A 15,724-nucleotide genomic window follows, 5' to 3' on the forward strand; every position below is an offset into this window, starting at 1 on the left:
GTCTACTCTTACAAGCTCAATTAGAGCAAATTCAGCAATGTTTGTGGTGGGGGGGGTGAAAAAGACCAACAAGTATAAAGAAGTCACACATTCTTTTGATCAGTTGATTATACCTTAAATACAAATATATCAGATCATGTTGGCAGTGAACATTTTACATTTTTCATTTTTTAAAGCAACATTTTTACTTCTTCTACAAAGTTTTATATATTATAACAAAAAAAAAAAAGAAAAAAAAAATCAGGTAGTGTGGCCCTAACATAGCATAAAGTAGCTACACAGAGGGGGGACAATTTCATTGTGAAGTGCTAACTATTGATGTTCCCTTTGCTTTGGCCTATCTGCTCATCATGGTCCTTCTGTATACAGATATAAAATAAGATAAATCATGAACAGTTTCACATATGTGTTTTTGTGATCTCACTCTACTGTACAGAAAGAATTAAAAGCTAGATTAAAGAACCAAAAAAAAAAAAAAAAAAAAAAAAAGACTGCTGATAAATAAATTAAAAATCCTCAAGAAGAGAGTGTTTGGTTATGTAGATGAAGCTGTTGTTTTTGGAATCTTTTCAAAGTCACATAGGCTGTGAGCGAGGCGGACTCGAATCTGAGAACTTGGACCTCACAGTCAGAGAGAAGGCACACGATCGAGATGAAGGTTGGGCCTCTCCGGGCTGCCGTTGTCTTCATCGTGGTTCATCTCGTGCTCATCTGTGCTCTCTGGAGATTCATAGTGATAGTTTTCACATATCTCCTCATCCTCCTGCTCCTCTTTGATGCTGGTTTTGATAAACAGACAGAGAAAAAACAACAACACATAATTAGGACTTGTGATCACATAATTACATTAAATCACAGCTGAGTCAACTACACTGGAGGTCGGGGGAATGTAATGGGCCCATTTCGGTCCCCGGAGCTGGCACTTACAAAGCTTGGGGAGGGGACTGCGTCGCACTGCTGTCACTTTGGTATCCAGATCCATTGGCGAGGGCTCCATTCATCTGCTCCTGGAGAACGTGAGGCAGGGAGTGTAATGGGATGCTGCCCATAGTGGCTGGGTTGTAGAAAGAGTTGCAGTCTAGACCACCAGTCTAAAAAAAACATTCTCAGTTGTCACTAATATCAACATGTAATAAACTGAGTGGTTAACATTTTCAGGCTGCTGCAATATATAGTACTGGAGCACAATAGAGTGTGACTCATTTTATTCATAATGTATTATTCAGACATAGAGCTTCAAATAGTAGATTTCTCTTACCTGAGGAGCAGACCCAGGATAGCTCTGACGGTTCTGAGAGTTCTTCAGCAGAGATCTGTTAGTGCAGAGAAAACAGAAGGTTATATTTTATCTAGTGTCAACATCTGTAAAACCTGAGGTAAGCATTATACTTTGGTGCTGACTTCATACTAAAGTACAGAATTTGATGCACATGAGATTGGCTTTTTGCTAAATCCCTTTCCCATATCTTAGCAACCATAACAAGGCAATACAGGCCTGTCAGACTTTGTTAAACAGTGGGCATGAGGCTGCACTGACAGTTATACTGTTTCTAAAGAGTTTTCAGGGTCGGTGCCTTTTTTTTTAGCCTTTTAAAAACCAAAAGCAGAAGAGTACAAGTGTGGGTAACAGAAGAATAAAGTGTGATTATCTGCTGTAACAGAGGCTACAGATCTTAGCCTGTCTTGCTTCAGCAAGTCCAGCCGAATTCATCAAATGCACTGTGCAGTGTTAAAAGTGAAACATACCCTTAAAAAATATGAACAATACAAGATAAATCAGTTTGCTACTCAGACAAACAGGGTCATGTTAGAGTGAATTAACAGTCCGATCTTACATCTTTCTTTCTCACATTTACAAAACTATGACTAACATGCCTGCTACATGGATCATCAACTTGTCAAGACGTGAATTTCAGCCTTTTAGCAAAGGATATTAAAAAAATCAGCTGGATTGCTTGTTTCCACCAAGACATGGAGCCAACGTGCAAATAGTATGTGCACTGCTGGCATCAAGAGTAACTAAAAATATAGACACTGTTTGTATTGCACAATCTACACAAATGAGTCATCGTCTCAATTCATGGCACCAGAAACAAGACATTTTTGACCAATTGCTGACAGCAGGGGGAAAAAAAGTGTAGAAGTTAAGCTTTGCAGGTTTGTGCAAACTGCAACAAATGCGGCACTTAATGTTGTTAGCAAAGCCCTGCATTTGCTTGTGCGAACTCGCCAAATTGGATTTTGTCAGTAGCGCACTTAAAGCCTTTAAAACTCAAAAGACTTGTTTACAGTATATCTAATGTGTGCACTTATGAGGTGGAGCTTAAAAAGGTCAAGTACGCTGATGTAAAGCGTCTCACTTCCAGCAATATGTGAAAACACAAAAAGGCTGCATGTTAAAAGTACACCTACCCATTACCAGCAGTCTTTTGAGGCCTTCTTCTGTGGAACTCAATCTCATCTACTGTCCACACGGCTCCCTTCACATTTTCCAACCGTACGAAGCATTTATGGAGGCTGAGATTATGTCTGACAGCATTCTGGAAGATTAAAAAATAGAATAAATTAGGATTCTCATGGAGTATTAAATTAGTAATAACCTTGTTGCATTGAAATGTAAATAAATCATGTGTTTCTCGAGACCTTGCCCCTGTTTCATATATTAATAGCCGATGACATTTAACGTGGAATCGAGTCAATACCTTCCAAGTTGCTGCATTGCGTCTGAAATATGCAAAGTTTCTTGTGAACCAGTTGTAGATTTCATTTAATGTCAGCTGATTGCGAGGGGATTCAAATATCGCCTGTAAGAGATGAAAGAAGAGAAGGAGAATAAACAAAAAAAACAAATGTGGATCTGCTTCATTTTGCCTCAGAAAGCCAGGGTTGTCATGCAAATAAGTACATTCAGATTGTCAACGATATTTTTTGTAGCTGTGTAAAATAAGCAAAGTACTCTTTACCTGTCTTATGAGAGAGGCGTATGTAAATGGAGGTCTGACTTCTGTGCTCAAGTAGAACTCCTTATTATCAATTATATCTGTGGGAAGACAATAATGAGCCATTTTATTACATACACATGCACAGTAAAATACAGGATATAAAGAAGAAGAAACATTGAACTAATATTTAAAGAAATATCATACACAAGAATTATGAATAAGAACTAAATATATGACTTGCGTGCCTCTTTTAATATTTTAGTTTCGGGTTGCGCTCTTATACCACCTTTTATGCTCTCCTGCTCAAACAGGTGTGTTTGTTTGACACATAGTTTGGAGGTTTGCATGTCGGCACCTCTGTGAGCCGCTATGAGCTACTGTAAACACAAACTGTGTCGCTATGAAATTATGCTTAAGTGTATCTTAGTAGAAGCATGTTACAGCCTGAACCGGCGATGAACAGTTCTCTATTAATTAACTTCTAATTCATGATTTCACTGTTACCTTGGCTCACAGACCGGCTATACCGCCTCCGTACAGGGGTTCCAGTGAACATGCTATTGGGAGTGAGGACTGAAGGGGATTCAGACAGCGGCGTCAGGGGTGTGGATGGTGCCGTGGCACTCTGAGACAGGCTCATAGGAGGAGGGCCTTTGGGCAATGTTGCCTGGGAGAAGGATACATTAGATGCTAGATTCACCTGAAAGAAAAAAAAACAAAAAACAAAAAAAAACAGAGGAGTCAGGAGTGCGTCAGTGTAACTACAAGCAAAGCAATATTTATTTTAATTGAAGGAAACAGTCATGGCAGGTACTTACAGGCTGTGCTGCGGGTTTGGGTTCAGAGGACTTCAGATGAGCCATCATTGCTTGCAGTCGCTCTTTGTCCTTCTTCAGCTGTGTTAGGACCAAAATAGAAATTGAGAGGTGGTGAATTCACGGCTTGAGTTAAATGACACTCAGTGTGAGAACGACGTCTTTCCTGGCATCCTGAGATGTGTAATTATCTAAAGACATCACTTCTGTTTGCAGGCTTGGTGTGAAAACACAACACCACTGCACACATTTAATAGGCATTCCTTTTTTTTTTTTTTTTTTCTGGAAACTCTTTGAAAGCTTTTCCCTTTCAAAGAGTTTTCAGACAGGAAAGAGGACAGGATGCCTCACTCTGCCAAGCAATTTCTCTTTGTGACAGCACACTGATGTTGATTCATCAACAGTTGGTTGTCTGTTGTTTGATTAAAAAAATAAGAAAATAAATCAAACACATACCTGCAGTTCCAGCTGCTGAACCACCTGCATCTGCACACGACACTGTGCTGTGCTCTTGTCATCGAGTGTATGTTCACTGTTCAAATGTCTGCAAAAAACATAAATTCAAAGTCCTGACATGCTTTAGGAACACCACATGCTTTGCAGAGACCTGTTTCACAAAAGCCACTTATGAACATTGCCTACATTCAGATCGCGTAGACTAGAGTCCTATAGTTCTCTTGTGTGCTCATGCATAGTTTACAAGTTTGGTGTTGTAAATGTGTCAAAATTAACACGACAGGAAATGATCTCATGTTGCAAGTTTCAGTTTGCATGTTGATCATTTGTTGAAAGAGAGGCGGACATACTACAATCATCTAAACAACAAAAATAAACACACAATCAGGGGAAAATAATATTTATACAATGATATAACTGACTTCCCAATGTAGCTAGCAAACTCCTGTTCTTATACTGACAGTGAGCTCTCATTACAAGAGAAGGAGGTTTGCACATACAGGTAATTTGCCTCGGTGCTGTTGTGCATAGCAGGCAAAAATATCCAAATAATTCTGGATGAGAAGAGCTGTTGCTTTAAATTTTAAATTAAAGAGAATTCAATTAAATGTACAAATATCTTAAAAAAACATCTTTCCTGTATACAGTCTCTATCTTGTATGCAAGGTTTCACTACTCACTTGAGGAATGCCTGAAAGTCTCCAAAGACAGTTTCGCAGCCAGGCCATTTACACATGCCATTTCCATACAGAGGATGGCTATTGGGTGTGTTTTCATCCAGTGACGCACTGCAACGAGTACAAGTAATCGACCGTTAATGACACATCTCTGAATCTGGAACATGACAGCACAACCGGAGGATGAAAGAGGACATATAGCGACATAAATCTGGACAGAAAAGTGTATATTTGTAAAGCACCTTTCTTTCCTCTTTATGAGAGTGTGATGACCATTTGTGGTAGATAGTAGACTGGAAGACTCTCTGGTGTCCCCGCCAGTGGACAGGATGCTACTGTTCTCACAGCCTGAAATTGCACATATACACTAGAGATAAACTGTTGTGTCACACTATAGTGGGATTTAATTCCCTGTGCATGAGAAAGCACATAATTACATTAACTCTTGCATCAGTGTTTGCACCTGAAAGTATTTGCTCTATAAAAATGCAATCAAAAACCACAGGAGAGCATACCTGGGACTGTGATGGGGCTGGTGGGAAGGACAGACAGCAGGCCTTGCCTCTGCAGGTTGAGCAGATGTTGCTGCTGCACCTGAAGGAGCTGCTGCTGGATGGCAATCTGCTGAGATGTGAGCTGTGACAGAAGGAAAAGCCGAACATCAGTGAGTGACTTGCCTTCCTTGTTTTCCATAAACAACCTAAATAACCTAATATAGTTTATTCTGGGTTATGTCATTAGGAAAATGAAATCTTCATCTAATATGGATATACTCTGTGATAGAGGAGTAAAACACTGTGTAGGCTTGACAATGGAACACACACACACACACACACACACACACACACACACACACACACACACACACACACCTTTGGCCCACCAACCATAAAACCATAAAGTCGAGTGCTGTCAATCACCCAGCTCACAATGGCCATAAAATCAGCATGTGTTAGCCATTTAAAGAAGAAAAAACAAACAACTATTTGAGCCGTGACACAAGTCTGAGGCTGTTTATTTTTAGGATAATATTCTCAGTTGTAAAACATTGTGGGCAGCAGCACTTCCAGTTTTTCCTGCATTTTGCTTGTAAACAACGAACCTAACAGAAGAAATGCCCAGTTCTGTTCTCATCAAAATTACGCAGAGCACATTTGGAACGCAACAAAATATTTTCAGAATTTCCTGCCTTGTGCACTCAGACAAGTGCCTGCTCGGGTTATGAATTTCATGTTAAGGCTGCGAGTGGACGACGGATTTCAGAACACATTGAGACAGGAAATCATTACAAATAAGCACATCCAACAGATAAAAACAGCTCCTGTGTAAGCCAGATCTGAGAAAGCGGTTATAGCTTCGCCCTAAAATGCATTCTGTGTATGAATTACACGCCATGAAAAGCCTGGATGTGTTTACTCCTTGTCTTCAAAGGGAAATGATATTCCACACTTAGTGTAATGAGTAACTGTTTATAATTATTATTATGAGTATTATGATTATTATGAGTCTTTAGTCATTTAACCCTTAGTGCTACTGAAGTGTATCAGACTTTTAGAAATGACTATCCTTGTTGCAAAATAAATATTGTTATTGTTATTTTTGTTAATTAAATATGAGTGAAATCATGTAAATAAAGCTATAATACATAAAGATTACCTCTTGGCTAACAATCCCAGCATTCTTCTGTTGTAGCAGCTGCAGACTTAGCTGCTCTTGCTGATTCTTGAAGACCTCTTGTATTTGTTGCTGCAGACACGTTGATGAAATTTGAGTTAAACAAAAAAAATCTGTTCAATATAAACAACAACAAACAAATATAAGTCCTCTTTCAATACATTACCTGGTGTAACATGAGTGCTTTCTGCTGCTGGAGCAAGGCTTGGAGCTGCTGGGGATTGAGAATCTGTTGTTGTGATGTTTGCTGCAGCTGCTGTGGAGCCTCGGCTGGTGGGGTCATCATGGACAATGACACTGGAACCTGCAATATCCAAACATCATAACATGTCAGTTAAATCAATACATACACAAAAACAGAGATAACACTGTAAAAGCAAAGTTTATTGTGACAGGAGAAAATTGAACAGACTTTTCTGGGTACGTGTGTGTGTGTATCCAATCTACTGTATAGACGCAATTCTTGTGCACACAATCAGTACGTTTACATATCAACAAGGAACCATATCTCTTTTATCAGGGTGACGGATTACGAGACACAGCTAGACTTCAGCTGTCTTGGTCATGTAAACTTGGTAACCTAGTTTCTAACAGACCTTCAACTAGACAAAAACTTCAGACAGAAGAAGTTTTACAGTGGCAGCAGGCTGGCAGGATAAAAAGAAATCACTTGCAGTGATGCCCCCTCGTATCCAAAATAATTAAAATTCAAAGTGAGTCTAAAAGTGAAATTGAAATAGACGAGTCTGAGTAAGTGTCCACAGCTGAACAGCAGTCTGTTCTCATCTTTGGTCCAAATCATTGACTATGTATGCATATGAATGACATGTCTCCACTACCTATTGCTGTGCAAAAGTCAAGCCAAAATATCTCCTATCTCCAGGAACTGCCATCTTGCTTGTGTGACATCATTTGAAGAAAGGCAGCAGGAAGGGCAGGAAGGCTGTCTGCGGGACAAGCGCTGTCAGCCGCCCCGCTGCCTGGCGAAGGTTTAAGAGCAGCAGTCACATCAGTCACACCTTTTTTTATATCTCCAATTAACTCATTAAATAACACATTTATCCAAAAAAAGAGCACTTAACCAGATTGCTTTACCCCAAATTAACCACCCCAACCAACAGGCGTACCACCCTCTTTTTTACATGGTTTCCTCCTGCAATCTGAAAGTTCTGATCAAACTTTCCGTAACTTTCATGTCAGCATGTTAAGAAGTACCTAAAAAGACAGGTTTTCCATGTACATTGTTTTACTTTTAGTTTGACTCACATCGCCTTCACTAACACGGAGAAGGCAGAATTTATTATCTATACTACAGTGAGCCACCAGGGGGCGATCGAGGTATTCCAGCTTCACTTTTGCAGAGCTGGTATATCGTCCATATTTATATAAAGAACTAACAGCTTTAGTTAAATAATATGGTAGGTGGGTTTACTTAAAAGTGCAAAGTCAAAAGCGTCATAACACACTTTACAAAAATAAAAATGTATGATCTATACCGCAGTCGGCCACCAGGGGTCGATCGAGGTGTTCTGGCTTCGCTTTTATATCGTCCATATTTATATAAAGTCAACGGTCCAAATACTCTGACATAAAGTAAAAAGAAACGTTACAGCTTTAGTTAAATAATGTGGTTGCTGAGCATAGTATAAGATGTCTTAACACAATTTACTAAAATAAAAAAATAAATATATACAGTGTAAAAACATACCATACCACATCATACTATAAATAGACATGTATGTTTATTGTAAGGAGAGATCTATTTACTGAGCAACTGTGTGTAAATGTTACAATGATTTTTCCCTGTGACTGAACTCTTACGCCCCTTCCTCAAATGATAAATAAGAACATATAGTCACTAACACCACTGCTTAATAATGATTCCCCTAACTCACTTGTCAGTCTCTCAAGCCTTGAACTTTGCTCTAGAGCCATTTTCAGCTAAAAATAAACCAAAAAAACAACAACAACAAGTAAACAACAACATCAGCAGATGGCTTGAGGGAATTAAATTCCAACCAAAAAAAAAAAAAAAAACGACAACAACAACCAGCACCACAAAAACAACAACATCCTCTGCTCGGCTTGCAGCAATTACCACACCCCTCCCCCTCACTGTCAAGCCTCACAGCTCAAGGGATGTTTACAGTAAACATAAACACAGTAATCAAAATTGCACAGAGATATAAATAATGAATAAAAAAGCATACAGAGTCTGTTTACAAAAACAGAACTTAAGATTCATATTTTAATTAAGGTCTGAACCACAAACAAACATTTCTCTCCAAGGCACAGTCTGTTTTGAATCGGGTAAATAAACTGACAGTGAATTTCACACAGGCTTTGGGCTAACAATAACAGACGACTGCCTCCTAGTTTGTCCTTTTCTTTCTTTCTTTCTTTTTTTTTTTTTTTTTAAATGAAATTCAATGCTGCAGAGGTGGCCACCAAAGCAATGAAAACAGGTCTGTCCCACAAACAGAGCCAGTTGGCCCCCCTCTCTTTTTTCTTTTTTTTTTTTCTGTGGACACCATCAACACAACAACAGCCTTTGCCTAATCCCTGTTGCCATGGTAGCCAGCAAGTCCAAACATCTTCTGTTGTTGTTATTGTTGAAAGTCATACCAGTGAGCAACAGAGTGTAAACATTGATCCGTTCCCGCAAGACTGGTCTTGTGAACTCTGAGATGACTGACAGCACACGGAAAAGCTGAAAACTTGCTGAAAAACAAACAATCTGCCCCCCCCCCCACCCCTCTTTGTGAGATTGAATATTTGCTCATATGTACAAATGGTTGCAGCCTCTGAAAAATAACAGTGACATTCACAAACACACACACATAAGTGATAAGTGAAGATTCAGGATGATGAAATCTAAAAAATAAATATATATATTAAATTACGCAACTACAGAAATAAGACGCACACACACACAAAAAGGCACAATACTAACATTTAAAAATTGAGATTAGTCTCCTGCAATGATCTCAGAAAATGTATTAAGAAAATTGCTGGACAAACCTGAGGGTCTCCATTTAAAAGTCTGTCTAGAAACTGAACAAAACAAAACAAAAAACAACTGCTGCTGCTGCTCAGCGGTAACGTTCAGCCTTTTAAAAAAAAAACTCAAACAGGGACTGGCTAACCTACATGATGTGAGCATAAACAAAACTCACAATATAACACTCCGCTCTCTCGCTCTCTCTCTCTCTCTCCGCCCAGCAGGAGTTTTGCTCTCCCTCCCCTTTCAAACCGTAGCACAACCTCCCCCCTCGCTGAGCGCCCCTTCAGCAGAAATATAAAACATGACAGATTGAAGAAGACAGAGAGGGAGAGAGAGAGGTACCTTAATCATGTAAAAAAAAAAAAAAAAACACTAACTACTATGTTAAAATAAACCTACAATCTCATTTAGTAATAACTGTCTACTATCATGACTGCTGACCAAAAAAAAAAAAAAAAGTATATGATGATGTACAGAAACTTGAATGTAACACAACCGATTGTGATTCACACTTTACTGGCGAACGAGGAACTGCATCTGTTGCAAAACACGTTACATTAAGAACAAACATTTACACATTCCCTTATGCAGCTGCACGGCGTTGAAACAAAGCAGCAGAAATGCATGCAGCAGCAAAAAACATTTAAGCAACTCTGAACACAATGACGTTTGTCTCTGTAGCGTGACGCCATTCAAACTGAGTACTGACCAAACTGTGACTGTAGTATCAAAACTTACAGATAACAGTTACTGAATGCTAAATAAATATAGCAATCAATGTGTTTTCCATCTATCTATGCATAATACTGGTCATTCTTGTCTGTTTTCACACACTTCTACTCACACACCTGCCTTATATACCGCTGGCTCATGGCTCATGTGTGTCCATGTTTTAAATCAAACATAACCAGAAAATCAAGACTGTGCAAACGTGTGTGTGAGAAAACGTGTGAGTTTTCAGTTTCACCAGACTTATTAAAATCTTGACTGTTTGAGCAAATGTTGTTGCAAATGACTCATTTCAACAATAACACAATATTAAAAACAGTAATACTATTTCCACAGGGCTGCAAACAACAATTAAGTTTCATTTTTGATTCATGTGCTGATTATATTCTTGATTAATCATCCCTTAATCACAATTTCCCAGACCCCAAGATGGCATTTTCCAATTACATTTTTTAGTCTGACTAACAGTCCAATCCAACACTAAAAATATGTTTGTAAAAAAAAAAAAAAAAGTAGTTAATCTGAGATCATTTGTGAAACAGGAAGCAGAAAAAAACTACTCAACCGATTAATAAACAATCAAAATAGTTGCCAAGAAATTTTCTGTCTGACTACTAATCAGTGAATTTACTAATCCTTTCAGCTCTGCGTGCACAGCCGTTTTATAGGTGTGTAAAAAATGATGCTTGTAAAAACAAACAAACAAACCAAAAAATAAATAAAAATGCTGATGTGTTGAGCAGATGCAGCTGGGAATGACTGACCCGGGGTGCCTCTGGAGGAGGAGTCTGGCCGCTCCTCAGTCGACTCTCATTTTCAGAACTATTCCCGTTCTCTGTGTGAATCGCTGTAATGGTGTGACTTGTTGTTTCTGACCCAGACTCATGCATCTGGACTTCACTGACCTGAGAAAGGAAGTTAATGTAATGAAAAACAACCGGATAAAGCTGAATGATAAAAATCCAATACAGACAGACTTTGTGGATGATTTTGATAAAGCTGGTACCACACATTTTAATCAGAGGTCCATTGTCTGAAAGAATTTTTACAGTTGTAGCTATACAATGGTCTCTGAAAGGGCTAAATAATACAAGTCATTCACCATATGAAAGAAACTTGTTTTTGAATGTTAAAAAGGAAGTTAATAACTGCACTCTTATAGTTGTACCCACCAAGACAAACATTCTCCTCTACAAGTGAGAGAGGAACATGCTAGGTCTATTTGTTGAATAACCAAGTGCTGCCATGACTACTGTAAACACAGGGGCCCTGGGTCCGTATTTATGTGCAAACATATCTTCTTTCTGGAACAATTTACCATTAACCAGGTGGTGCGATAAACGGCTGTGGCAGGTAGTACAATGCACAAGTAGGCTTTTATGTATACAGCTTGGGAGTGTTTGAGTCAAAAGCTAAACAGCATAAACAAAGGTAAACAAAGTGGGCAAAAAATAAAGTGAGCAGATGGAAACCTACACAGAAAGCCTCGAATGAAACAGACCAAACCGCCTCGAGGATAATATTATTTTTAAGGTTTACCCAACGATCAAAAATTCACATCTTGAATTTATCTGTTCAATCTATCAATCATTTAGGCACCACTGAGAGCCAACTTCACATACAGACTACATCTGACTGATGATCTGATTGCACTACATACACTCAGATGAAATCATGGCAGTTTGGTCAAGTAAAAGAAGAAAGGAAAAAATAGAGTTTCCTGCCTTTTAAAATGACTAAGAGGTGATGACTGGAGCACACTGATGTGTCATAGCCAAGTTTGAACTAAAGATGGTGAAAACTGAAGTAATTCTTGCAACTGAGGTCTAAAACCGATCTAATCATAACAGGCAGTTGCTGGTAAGGTTTCCACACTGTTTACTTTTGCTTTCAGGATCAGGATTAGTCCTCGAGACAAAGAACAGTGTTTCCTTGTCATTTCTGAAGATGTTGGGGGTGGGAGTGATTTTTGCTGCGAGAGCCAGGCTCAACTACTGGGGCCATTTCACATGATATCCATTAAGAATTATAGATAACAACATATCTAAGATACTATAGTATTATAATAATGGGATAATAATGCTACAGTACAGCTGTATTAAGCACACATTTCTTCTTCTTTTTTTTTTACTGTATTTAAAATGTTCACAACACAGGAGCAACTTTCTACAAGTATCAAAGAATGAAAAGGAAACACTGCAAAGAGGCTTTTCCCTTAAGAAAGAGCAAACAACAGACACCCCCTGTTTTAAAGCAGACTTGAAGCACACATAAGCCATTAAAAAGCATCATCAAAACAGCTATAGTTCACTAATGCCCAAATAGAAAAGCTCATACATCATTAAATACCTGTGAATAAATGGGAATTAGTATAACTAAATATATATTTTAACTATTGAATAGGAATGATACAGAAAAATCCACAAGATTATCCACTATTTATCAAAAATACATGTTAGCCTATTGTTACTTTGTATTAGCTTCAACTTTCTCCATGGTTTGGATCTAAGCTGTTGCATTTAATAGTTTATGATGCACTCACTCCTTTAAAAAAAATCTACGTATCAAGTGTGCAATGTCTTCGTGGCAGTTATTTAAAAAAAAACCTATGGCTTGATAAGCTCGTTTACATAAAGATTTTACTCTTGTATTGTGACATCTTAATTAATTATGTTTACATTATAACGTTACACCTAAGTTAGCTGACTTTCCAGAGAGCAGAGTGCACACACCCAACCCCATTTATAACCCTCCGATCAACACACTAAAACCACACACTTTTAAATTGACGTGATGTGATGTAAGCTATATTTATACGCTGTGATAATACTTATATTAGATGTGTTTTTTTATATAACATTATTTGATTTCAGTTAGCTAAACGTATGATGAATGGACTCGATATCCGTTAACACCAGCCATTGCAGTATTTATGGTTTGCGTTGCTGATTTGAACCTTTTAGCTAGATATTAACGGAGAAAACGAGAGGTTTAAAAGTTTAATATGTTAACTATCAAAATAACTTAGCGTTGTCTGTTTTCTGTCTTTAATAACATGTTAGGTGGGGCTGAAAAACTGTTTTCAAACCCACCTGGCGGATAGCGTTTAACAGTCCACACAAAAGCTAGCAGCCAGTCCTAACGCTAGCTTGAAAGAGACGTTTTCTCTCTCACTCTCTCTCTCTCTTCTTTTCATTTTATATCACAATGAATGATGTTAAATTGATAATTCATCTAGCGTGTGTGTTTTTTAGCGAGCGGGTATAATTGACGTTTACTCACCGAATTGTGTACAGGTGGACAATCTTTGACTCGGGGTGGCGGCTGAAGAGTAAACCTCGGAGTGCCTTCCTTGGTAGCGAGCTAGCCACAAGTTGCTAACAGAGGGCGTGGCTTACGTAAAAGTAAACAATGGTGACGTCATGCTCACACGCGGGACTGTTTCAGATCACCTCGAAATGAATCCTACATTAAAATATACCCAATACTAAGGGCGATCTCAGCACCCCTAAAAATACATAAATTATATTTGCATTTTTTCCCCCTAAAAATGATTTTATACAACTTGAATTGTTATGTGAGCCTGTCTGTTAGAGATGAGACAAACACTGATGCTACAGTTTCAAATGGTTTTATTTGAACAGGTTTAATGTATAATATTGTCTTTCTCTCAGGGTTCATTAACTATCTTAGAGTCCTCTCTGTAGAAATTTGTCATTGTTTATTGTGAACCATTATTATCATACATTATAGTAGACCACTCTACTATAATATTTCGTGTTGTAATTTACGTTATTCAGTGAAATGTGGGATTTAGCAGGGGGTTTGAACACTTGCTTATATGTCAAATTCTCATTAGGAGCTGAGCCCCTCTAAAAGTCTGATCCTCGAATCGCCCCTGCCCAATACTAATTATCTGATCGGGAAGTTCATGAATATTTGATGTTTCTTTTTGTAAACATTATACAGAAACCATCCCACATCTGTTCTTTGAATGTGAAATATCCTAAAAATCTGTAAAAACACCATATACACATTTCTTTTAGCCGGATGTTTCCTAATGTGACCCACAGTATTTAAAAATGAAAATAAAATGCATCATTAAAAAAAAAAAAAAGTATATGTAAATGTACAAGTTTGACCTGTGTTTATTGAACAAATTCAAAAATCACCATTCAAACATGTGAAATAGTGATTGTGTTGTGTTGATTAATCAAACAGAAGGACTAATCAAACATTTATTAATGACTGACAGGGACTTTATGCATGTGAATTGGTGTAGAGACTAATTATGAGTCAGAATATGAACGGTATGTAAGGGTTAGATGATATTAAAGATATCATCTGCTATTATAAATCAGAGAATAATGCTGCAGAATATCTTATTAATTTTGTTATTCTTTATGCCAAAGTTTTATTCATAAACATAAATTCTCAAAAATTGGACCTCCTAGAATTTAACTAAAATCACACAAGCTAGTAAATAATAAATAATAAAAATTACCCCACTAATCATCTGATTGGTAAGTTCATGCACATTGATGCTTCTTTTACCATAAACCTTAAACTTTATACAGGAATCATCATACACCATTTCTTTGAAAGTGAAATATCCCAAAAACCTTAAATATATCATATAACTCAGAAAATAATACTGCAGAATATTTTATTATTTTGTATCATTCTTTATGCCAATTTATCCAGAAACAGAAAATCTTACCTAAACATGATCTAAAATTGCACTTTTCCTCCTAGAATTAATGAATAATAAATAATAATAAAATAAAAATAATAAAAAAGCAATAAATTAATAAACCACTATGAAACACTGTTCCCTGAAACAGACTAAAGTATGAATCCTATTCCTAGTTTCCTCATATCTGTAACTAATGTCAATGACAAGATTCCACCAGAAGATGGAGACATTTTCTTTGACAGTGGTCATGAAATGGTAGCTTCCTCTCACTAAGTGGCTAGGCATGTATGCGTATTAATCCCAAAAGACAGCTTTTTTATTTCCAGCTAGTTACTACGCAAAACAAAAATGGACTAAAAATAAGCCAGAAATTAAACATTTAACCATTATCTAAACTGTATGTACTGAGTATACATTGTACAATGATAATGCCATGAAATATACCCAAGATTAGTAGTGCAAGTTAAACTGGGGCTGCTACAGTAAGGTGTAGGATTGCCTTATTGATGTTAAAACAGAATTTTAGTGTTGATAATACATCATATCTACATTCAAACATAGTCTTTCAATGGCAACGTTTAAAATGAATGGTCAATGTTATCATCACCATTGATTAATATGTTGAAATGTCTAATATTTGATTCACTACTAATCTCTTTGGTCAATGTACACAGCTTCCAGACAGCAAAAGACTGAGGTTTAGGCATCTTTATTTTTCAAACACGTGTAAA

General features: G+C 37.5%; 1 protein-coding gene across 1 annotated transcript; it reads right to left on the reverse strand.

Moving 5' to 3' along the window:
- Positions 1-148: 148 nt before the first annotated feature.
- LOC128356890 (forkhead box protein P1-B-like) lies at positions 149-13,646 on the reverse strand. The gene is made up of 16 exons (XM_053317067.1): positions 13,580-13,646; positions 11,062-11,202; positions 6,731-6,868; positions 6,547-6,636; positions 5,406-5,526; positions 5,133-5,238; positions 4,894-5,001; positions 4,214-4,301; positions 3,761-3,838; positions 3,447-3,642; positions 2,964-3,040; positions 2,703-2,804; positions 2,413-2,540; positions 1,259-1,313; positions 928-1,091; positions 149-779 (listed from the first exon to the last, which is right to left on the reverse strand). The coding sequence occupies exons 2-16, from the start codon at positions 11,185-11,187 to the stop codon at positions 629-631; spliced, it is 1,728 nt and encodes a 575-aa protein (XP_053173042.1). The 5' UTR covers positions 11,188-11,202; positions 13,580-13,646; the 3' UTR covers positions 149-628.
- Between the last annotated feature and the right edge of the window lie 2,078 nt (positions 13,647-15,724).

This window comes from Scomber japonicus, chromosome 4, assembly GCF_027409825.1.
Source record: "Scomber japonicus isolate fScoJap1 chromosome 4, fScoJap1.pri, whole genome shotgun sequence".
Lineage (NCBI taxonomy): Eukaryota > Metazoa > Chordata > Actinopteri > Scombriformes > Scombridae > Scomber > Scomber japonicus.